The 10,154-nt window shown below is 37.4% G+C and overlaps 1 protein-coding gene across 1 annotated transcript; it reads left to right on the top strand.

Moving 5' to 3' along the window:
• The first annotated feature begins 6,124 nt into the window (after window positions 1-6,124).
• LOC129266532 (zinc finger MYM-type protein 1-like) lies at window positions 6,125-8,875 on the top strand. The gene is made up of 4 exons (XM_064106359.1): window positions 6,125-7,384; window positions 7,581-7,902; window positions 8,063-8,388; window positions 8,434-8,875. Exons 1-4 carry the CDS (start codon window positions 6,125-6,127, stop codon window positions 8,788-8,790), a joined length of 2,265 nt encoding a protein of 754 aa, XP_063962429.1. The 3' UTR covers window positions 8,791-8,875.
• The last annotated feature ends 1,279 nt before the right edge of the window (window positions 8,876-10,154 follow it).

The raw sequence follows: 10,154 nt of genomic DNA, 5'->3' as shown, positions 1-10,154 counted from the left end.
ATTTCATTATGAAGGGAGACGTATCCTGCACTCATGTATGAAAAAATGAAACAATTATTTCATGTAATAACAAGAAAAAGGAAAGTGGGGATGTGACATCCTATCTCATTAATATTCATGATGACGTGCACATAACTGTTTTCACAATATATGGCTAAATTTTACATTCAATAACTTAACTATTTGTTATCAGATTTTGGTGAAATATTCAGCAATTTGCTCTGTGAATTTTACTCTAAATATTTTCAGCCAGGAGCATCCCTTTAAGCATCACAGAACAGTTTATTTTTCAAGAGGGGGGGGGGTAATTTTTTTTGCAGACCCAAGGAATGTTTCATATTAGTTATAAGGGGAAGGTCACTCATGCACAAAGGTTTAATGCAATATAAGAGCTAGGGCAGAAAACTAAAGACATGTTTTTGATGAAGGTTTGGCAAAAATCTGTCCAAAGAATGCAATTTAAAAAAAATGTTACTAGCTGGTGTTTAAGAGTATTTGGTTGGATTTGCTAAAGTCTTTTCAATTATCAATTGAAATTCTTAATTGATGATTGCAAATAAGTTTCTTGAAACACCCATAAACTTCTACATTTAAAATAATAGAGGTGGGGGGTGACAAAACCTCAAAGTCATATTCTTGTCAGAAGTAGGCTTAGAAATGCAAGGCAGAGTTATCTCATTTTATAAGCTGCCAAATCAGCTAGTATTCCTTTTCTCTTTCACACCTACCTTGATTTTTTTTGTTTATTTTTTCACATAAATTTTTTTATTTCAAAAGTGTGTTACGCTATTAAAAAAATGATAAAAGACCCAGTGATGTTGCATCTTGGGTTGTGCATGCTGAGGTTGCTACTGGGCCAAGTTGAAATTCAGGTTGAATTATATATAGCTCAGTCGGTAGAGCGGGGGTTTCGGATTCCGGTGAACCGGGTTTGATTCCCATCAAGTGGTGCGCTAGTGCCCTTTGGTAATTGGCATTTATCCTCATTACCAGGTCCCTCGGAAAGGACAATAAGCCGTTGGTCCCCTGGTTGCTTGCTCACAGGCATACGTGCTTTCTTAGCAGTCGGGTAAAAAACATCGGTATAAAGAAGACATGTTGGTATATATACACCGTGATAACTTTTCACTCCTACAATTAAGCGCTATTTGGGATTGTTTCTCCCTCATGAAATCCAAAGAGCAAAGGGAATGGGTGGAAAATAAAGTTATTAATTAATTGACAAAAATTATGAGTGATACATTATATTAAATTGGGTAGAAAACGATGTCTTCACCATAGAGATATATATACATCTCTATGGTCTTCACCCAGTGTCTTCGTTTTGGTTTCTGTACCGATTCACGACTGATTGTAGACTACTAATGCAAGTATGCAAATCGTATGTTAATTAAGCGTACGTGACGAAATAGGGCCGCCATGAAGAATCGGTTTTGACCAAAAGTGAAAATACACATGAAAACACAATGTTGGTTTAGGAATCCTGTTATATTTGTGGTCTATCGTTGGATTTGAGAAATCAGTATGACATCGCAAACGGAAACTGGTCGGTCTTTGGTGAGTAAGACTTCGATTTTCATCTTTAATGGTCATAAATGTTCCGCTTTGTCGAAGGCACATGAGAATTCAGTGTCGTTTATTTTGTGCAGAACGGAGTGCTGCGATTTTGACAATTGAAAATTTTGAGAAAAATCTTTATAACCTTTACATTTTACCTCGTATAGATTATTATTGTGGAGGATCAATCCATCCCTTACAATGTAGATGTTAAAAATATAAGTAATCGGGCTACAAACTATTATTTGTTGCGATTTTAAGTTGCACAAATCGCCATGTCAGCCCACATAGAGCGAGGACCCAGCGAGTATTCGCGGGAATCTTGGCCGTGCGATGTGCACGTTGAACATGACGTAAGCACGTCGTTGTGTTCGAGCTGCCACTGAAGAACGGTACAATTTCGTGACTTTTTCGTACTTTTCACAACATTTGATGATGAATTTGTGCTCCAGTCTTTTGATAATTTTCATGAGATGATTTTGATGGTTGTTTTAAAACACTTCCATTCATTTTGGCTAAGATTTTACCAAAGTTGTTGGATTTTAGAAATGATGGTGATATTCATGAGGAGGTGTCGCCCTTTTCTTTTCTCGATTTTCATTGGTCAAACTCACGTGTCTACTCTATGTTTACAAATAAGAACATGTGCTACGATCTCCCTTTGTTTGTTCCCACATTAAAGTCACCAAGTTGAAAGCAAAATCTTTTAGAAACTGATAAAAATATTTCAAAATTAAAAAAGTCTCATCCTCTCTTTTCTAGGCACAGTTATGATTTCCCAAGAAACATCAAAATGTGTTTTTGCATGAATTGATAAAATGGTCTAGGCATATATATTTTAATAAAAATATTAATAATCTTTTATTTTCCACCCCTGATTTTAAATTTCACTCCAAATTGTACTATTCGTTATTCATTTTTTTTACAACTTTAATCAAACTTAAGAGGGACATTGAAGTTGCTATCTTCTTCAATATCATGGATCAAGCAACCCCTTTGTATGGCAAGTTCCCCCAAGTCTGCACAGTCTCCCTTCTCTGCGCACACGAGTATCTGCGCGATTTTTGTAAAAGAAGATATGCAGTGGACACAAACTGTACATATGCAATACATAGAGAGATATTCATTAAAAATCCGACTCAAAATGGTGGGAAAATAATGAATGTTGGGCACTCCATGTGACGGCCTCAAAATGCATTCTTTCTCATCAAAATCCCCTGAATCGTGTGCGAATTGAAGGGTGCGCAGACATGATGGGGTACCATTTTTGTTTTCAAATCTAAAAATGACTGCCCGAGGTCTTTTCCAAGAAAATCTTATATTCCTTTGTTTATTCTTTCATATTTTATAAGATATTTGGTACATTTACAAAAATATAAGGAACATTATTAACTGAAAGATTTATAAAAAGAAATTCAATGTTGAATCTTATGTCAAATCGTTAGGTGCGCAGACTTGGGGACCACCATCATAGGAAAACTGTTTTATGACTGCTTGAAAATGGGCACCATTTTTTTTAACTTGTCAAAAAACAGGAACTGCCTTTTGTCCTTTTGCAAGTGATTTTTTCTCCTTATCACTGAATTCTGAATTTATAAAATATTCAGAATTTATGAATATATTTGATTTTATTATTGAATTCCTTGATCAGCGGGACCCTCATGCTCAGCCTCAAGCCGTTTATAGAAAAACATGTTCTCAAGCCCCTCTGTTCATACATTACATGTTGTAGGACACTTCAGTTCTTTATGATATCTATTGGTATCTGAATTTGGTGCCACACTTTAACTTTTTCAATCAAGAATACACCATTTGCCACCCCCTACTTTTGTTCCATTATTTCCTGAAACTTTACACAGAGGATTATAAATTTGGAGTACCATACTGTATGACAAAGATAAATTGTTGGAATTTCCTCTCAAATTAAGATGATACAAGGGTTCAAATTATAAATTCAATCAAAACTTAAAATTATAAAATTCTTTTGAATAGCCACAAGGATGTCAAATCTTGAAAAAATCCTACTCACAACTTTTTTCTGCCATAGAAAACACTTTTTTGTATGTATGAAGTGGACAATGCCATGTGTTTTCTGCTTAAAATATCATTTTAAATTGGCATCCCTGTTATCATGCTATAACCAAAGCCTTCCTCCCCATTTTCCTGTCAAAATTTGTCCGTTCTTGAAATAATGCAGTAAAGAATTTATAAGTGACTTATGTAATGGTGGAATACATGTAGAGAGATAATTGCCAGACTAAGATAGCATGTCATGAAATTGAATCAAATTTTATTATTCATTAAAACACTTACAGGATTTTTATAACATTGGAAATCGTCAAAAAATGTAGACAACTTATGACAAGAGAAATATGTAAGCCTGATTTTTTGTTTGTACTTCAATTTCAAAAACAAATTATTATTATAATACATATCCTCATCGTTTGCCCTACAGTAAGTACGGTAGGCCTATCGAATTGTGATTCTTAAATATTGTGACCTGGAAATAGTACTACCTGGAAATGATGAAACTACATATACAGTGGTGCTCAAAAGTTAGTGACCCCCACCAAAAATGTATAAAAGAGTTCAAGTTCTGTCATGTTTAGATAATTAATAGTGAATTCGGGTGATGAAACATTACATTCAATAAAGTTTGTTTCTCTGGGCTCGTCAAACATTGTAGTGTTGTTGTCTACATTTAACCCTCAGCATGAAGGAGTGCTTTTTGTGGAAGGGTCCACTAACTTTTCACCACAACTGTACATTATATTTAACATGCAGGTAACAAATTTCATGGGGCTTAAAGGGGAATTTGCCCCCGGAATGCCCATACAAGCCCTGGAAAACTAAACAAGCTCCCTGGAAATACCAATAAGTTCTTACATGTATCTATGTAAGCTGTAAAACAATGTAATAAATTTTGAGTGGTAAGCTCAAAAAGTAGCCACAGAATTTTTATTTTCCTGAGGCTTAATACAAGTTTGGTATACGTACTGTACAAATGGTTTTTACAAATTTATCTTGTCAATATAAAAAAAAAAAAACACTTTCCTTTGTTTCTCTGAAAAATAAATCTGTATGATTTTCATATCCAATGAAAAATTGATACAAGTGGTGATGGTCAAGATATATTAATCCATGAAATGTTCAGCACCTTGGAAAGTTTCTGCAATGTTGCTTCCTATCAACTCTTCACCTACTCTCGCATACAATAGCATCACATATTTTCATACAATGTGAATGTCTACCCTATTCAGACATTCTGTTATACAAATACTGCAGTTGTTTATTATGTCAGATATGATATTTTCTCAGCAGCATGAATTGAAAAGCAGTCTGTGTAGCTAAAAAGTGTATTAAAAAAAATGAAAACATTGAATTTATTTCAAAAGACAGAATGTACTGATCCAACAACACATTTACTAAATTTATTTAACCCTTTATTTTAGATCTATACAAGATCTGTTCTTTAATACAATGAAACTATTAGTGATCATGTTCTTAACAAGCCCATTACACCTAAGTGGGTACCATAGGCTGAAAATGATTTTATTTGAAAAAAAAACGATTAAGAATGAAAAGCAAATCACTGAAAATTTCACCATAAAGCAGATGAAATAATGGATGTATGGCATGGCAGCGGTAGCAGCATCTCCAACACCATACCTTAACCAAGGTTAACCGTTTGTAATGCTCTGAATGCATACATTTTTTACTGCTACTTTGCTAGAGGCATTCCACTTTATTTAATAATGTGATAAAACACCTCCAAGTTTGTGGGGGTGTCATGGACCGTCTAGTGGTTACGACTCATCTGTCAATCAGAGGGACGCGGGTTCGAATCTAAGCCATGGCATGTTTTCCTTCAGCAAGAAATTTACCCACATTGTACTGCACCCGAACCCAGGGGCGTAGACAACGGGGGGGATGAGGGGGATGCATCCCCCCCACCTCACAAGGTGGGGGGGATGGCATGTACAATCATCCCCCCCAGGTTTTGGGGAATGATATTGGTTACTTAATAAGTCATAATGCTGATAATAATAGTAATAATAATAATGATAACAATTATAATATTAATAATAATAATAATTATGACGATGATAATAATAATCCTCATCATTATTGTAATTGTGTTTATTGTTATTAGCCGCATTCACACGGTGAAAGCCAATTCAGACGGTAAAAAAAAGAAAATCTTACAAGTATTTTGTGGTTATCTTGTGGTTTGGAAACCACAAGATAACCACAAGATTAATCGCGCATATTTTGCAGTGCGCGCAATCTCGTGGTGTGGAAACCAAAAGATAACCACAAGATTGGCTTTTAACGTGTGAAAGAAGCTATTGAAAATCAGGGATGCGGATTACGAGCGTACGCCGTGTTATGTGCGCATTACGTGCGGGGAGAGAAGGGACGCGCTAAGGCAGTTAGCTAGAAAACAAAAACACGTGGTGAGTCCGCTCAGCAGGAGGCCTTGTCTTCCTTAACTTTTTAAGGGGGAAATATATGTGAGTGTGTCACTTACATAATTCACAGCGTGAATTGATTTTAGGATTCTAGGATGGCTCATAATAAGAAGTTGAAAACATCAAAGATCACTTCTTTTTTCAAACACAATGAGAAAGAAGAACATGATGACGAACAGCCGTCTACATCAAAATCGGATGATGTCGGAGATAGGCCTGTTCTTCCTGAAGTTCAACCAGAAGAAAGTGCCGTTGAGGGTGATGGAGCATCTGAGGCGAAAGATGATGATGAAGCTGATGCCGGTTTTGACGACTGGGTTAGCCCCAATCACCCCCCTACTTCTTCCATTCCCGTAGTAGAAACTAAAACGCAGAAAATTCTGTTTCAAGCCAAATGGTACCAAAGCTACCCCTGGATCCATTACGAACCCTCCCTGAAACGGGTACTGTGTTTTTACTGTGCACAGGCAGAAAAACGCGGACTCTTGAAATTGGCCAAGAACAAAGAACCAGCATTTGTTTCAGTCGGCTTTTGTAACTGGAAAAAGGCATCACCCAGATTTGAGAGCCACCAGGCTTCAAATTGTCACAGAGTCGCAAAGGCAGCGATGTCCTTGAAACCTGAGGCTAAAATCGATGTCAAAATGGACGCCAACCGCCGTCAACAGCAGGAAACAGCCCAACGAGCACTGATGAAGGTCTTCAAGAGCTTGCGATTCCTTCTGCGACAGGGTCTGTCATTTAGAGGCCACACAGCTGAGGAGGGAAACTTCCAACAGTTGCTAAACGTCTTCCGCGATGATGATGAAGGACTTGACAGATATCTCAAGCGGTCAATCAGCTTCACATCTCCACAGGCCCAAGAAGAGATGATCCAGATGTTCGGTGCAGATATAGTTAGAACACTTGCGGCACAGATTGCGAAAGATGGACCGTTCGGAGTAATGGTTGATGGGACACAGGACATCACTGGAGTCGAACAAGAAGCTATCTGCTTCCGCCACGTTGATGACAATCTGGATGTACATGAAGAGTTTGTGGGACTGTATGAGCTGCCGTCCACATCTGGGGAAATTATCTCGAAAATGATTTTCGATGTAATCACCCGCCTGTCACTGTCGACTGACAATTTGAGAGCCCAAACATATGATGGGGCAGCCAACATGCTGGGTCAGTACAAAGGATGCCAAGCCAAAGTGAAGGAGCGCCAACCCCTCGCACTGAACTTTCACTGTGCATCACACGTTGCTAATCTCATTATGCAGCATGCAGTCTCCGATTGCCCCGCAGTTCGAGATGCCATCCAATGGGTTCATGAGCTTGGTGTTCTCTTCAAGAGATCCGGGAAGTTTAAGGTGAGTACATACCTCATGGTACATGAATTCACAATTAATCTCATTCGTGCCTCATTCAGATTCATGAAGTTATACTGAGTATAATGTAGGTACCTTATATTTTATATATTAGTTTATCACATATTATATGAAATATTAATTATTTTTTACGATAAAACATAATAAAATATTACACCGTTCGTCTTAACCTATACAGGGCATCTTCCAGGACATTGCACAAGACAGCCTCTCCGATGATCAGCCGGTAAAGCCCTCTACCATTCGCCCCCTTTGTCCGACCCGATGGCTCTGTAGGTCGCCTGCAATTCTCTCCGTCAAAGACAACTACGAGCCTGTTCTGGAAAGCCTAAGGGAAATGGCGTCATCAGGCACCTCGGAATCAGCGGTGAAGGCGAACGGTCTTCTTGATCGCTTTGAGAAAGGAGCGACGTACCTGAGCCTAGAGATGGTGACCAAGCCAATCGTTGCCCTTGAACAGCTGAATCGGTCCTGTCAATCCCGCTCCGCTATCGTTTCAGGTACGCTATTTCAAAGAGACTCTTTAATTTTGTAACTTAGTCTTCAAAACTAAATATTGTAAATGTATTCTCTTGGTTAGATTAAACCTCAGTATGCATATTTCATTGTGTGTTAACAAAAAAAATTGTAAGCCATGTAATGTTCTTTTGACACACACAGGTATGCTGGAAGCAGTCAAAGTGACAAGGAGTCAGATGATGGCATGGAGAACATATGAGGAATTCCACGATCTGTTCGAGAAAGCAGTGTCAAAAGCGGATGAGCTGGACCTGGATCCACTAAGTGTTCCAAGGAAAAGAAATCCACCCAGACGCCTCACAGGAACCGCCGCGCCATTCCACCCAACCAGCCCGGAACAACACTTCAGGCAGCAATACTTGGCATTCATTGACGCCATCATTGTACAAATGGACGACAGGTACGACTCGTCACAGTGTAACCTCGCTGCCTACAAGGTTCTTGGAGATATGCTGATCTCAGGCAAGGTTCTAGACGAGAAGGCCATCAAGCAATATCCGTAACTACAAAAGGATGTGCTAGCAGTACAACTGGCTATGTACCGACAAACGACGGAGGCGAAGAGTGTGCAGGAGGCGAGAGAGGCGTACAAAGCCATGACACCAGAAGTCCGCAACCTCTTCCCCCAAGTAGCTACCCTCATGAAGTTGCTTCTCGTGTGTCCAGTAACCTCAAGCGAATGCGAGCGTAGCTTTTCCGCTCTAAGGAGACTCAAGACGTGGCTGAGAAGCACCATGACTCAGAAGAGGCTCAATGCAGTAGCTGTCTGTAACAGCCACCACCTCCTGCTTGACAACATATCCCTACAGCGTCTTGTCAAGGAGTTTGCGGGCAGGAACGAAAAGAGGCGCAAGATATTTGGTTTCTAAGACACAAATTTGCAAGACTACAAAAGTAAAACTGACTAAGAGACCGATATGTTTGTTTGTTGAGCCATGAATGCTCCTTAAGAAAGTTTACCAACTTACCGCATGTCTCTATTATCTGATTAGCAACTGTTAATCAAGCTGTTTTTGGTATGGGAATGAAGCAACAACTTTTTTCTTTTCATCGAGACTAATTTTCAGGCACGAACCGAGTACTAGCAATACCTTCTCATATATGATATGTATTATATTTATTTATTTATTTATTAGTTTATATCAGATTATATTACAGGTATATGATATTTATACATATATATATATACATTATATGCATTTATTTATTTATTTATTTATATATTTATATACACGTTATTTTCTCAAGTCGGTTTTTATTGAAATACATGTGTGGTCTGGCCCACTCGTGTTATAGGCATTATACATTGTGTGCAAAATGCATCAGCGCAATCTAAAACAGAATAGGAAATGAATGTGATACAACAGTATTCATAATAATTCGTGACAGAGAGTACCATACTACTATCTTTATAACAAGTATTATTCAAACAAACATATATAATTATGTATAATCATGAATTGTTCAACTTCATGCTCCCACTATATGACTATTGTTACACTAATACTAATATCAGGACTGACTGGTATACATTAGTTTGTTGTTAAGCTTGCAGCAGCTACATCTTTTCTGTATTGTTAACTATTTATTTATTTTTGATTTATTTAAGATGCACTTTGTTTTGTATTCATTTAAAGTATGTTGATTGATGCATGAAGACATAAGTTTGAAATGTTTAAAGAAGTTTGTTTCATGTAAAGCGCAGTGTGAATTTACCCTGTCTTGAAATGCGAGATAAAAGGAACCTATTAGTATTAGCATTATTATTTGTATTAGTATTATTTTTTATTTGTATTATTATTATTATTATTATTATTATTATTATTATTATTATAAGACTGAGATCAAATAGAAGTAAATAATGCCCTAATTTGAAACGATGCAATGCCGTTATGGTTCCGATTTCTTCACAAACTTACAAAGCAGTATTGTTACTCCATGGATCATAGTGATACTGTTTATGTTTTTTGTATCTGTATGTTAATGAGCCGCCAGCCAATATCCATCTATGGATACTATGCCTGTTTCTTTGAGGAAAAAAAAAGCATAGTATGTACGTATTCATTATGCTTTATAATGAACAGACATATTTTTATTTGTTTGTTGTTTATGTGTTCTATTCACAAATGGCCACAGAGGCTGTTTTCATTCATAACCACATACCCATATCAAGACAACAAAGACTATACCTGCGTGTACACAGTTGACATTGGTTTTTTTTCTGAAGAGGTGT

Source organism: Lytechinus pictus, chromosome 2 (assembly GCF_037042905.1).
Source record: "Lytechinus pictus isolate F3 Inbred chromosome 2, Lp3.0, whole genome shotgun sequence".
Classification (NCBI taxonomy): domain Eukaryota; kingdom Metazoa; phylum Echinodermata; class Echinoidea; order Temnopleuroida; family Toxopneustidae; genus Lytechinus; species Lytechinus pictus.
The sequence above is the reverse complement of the archived record's forward strand: the minus strand, read 5'-3'. Positions and strand labels throughout refer to the sequence as shown.

Bases quoted from the DNA above. Each gene is read 5' to 3' on its own strand.
- LOC129266532 (XM_064106359.1), top strand. From the start codon at position 6,125: ATGGCTCATAATAAGAAGTTGAAAACATCAAAGATCACTTCTTTTTTC. The intron at 7,385-7,580 runs GTGAGTACATAC...TAACCTATACAG, and splicing joins AGAGATCCGGGAAGTTTAAG to GGCATCTTCCAGGACATTGC. The intron at 7,903-8,062 runs GTACGCTATTTC...TGACACACACAG, and splicing joins CCGCTCCGCTATCGTTTCAG to GTATGCTGGAAGCAGTCAAA.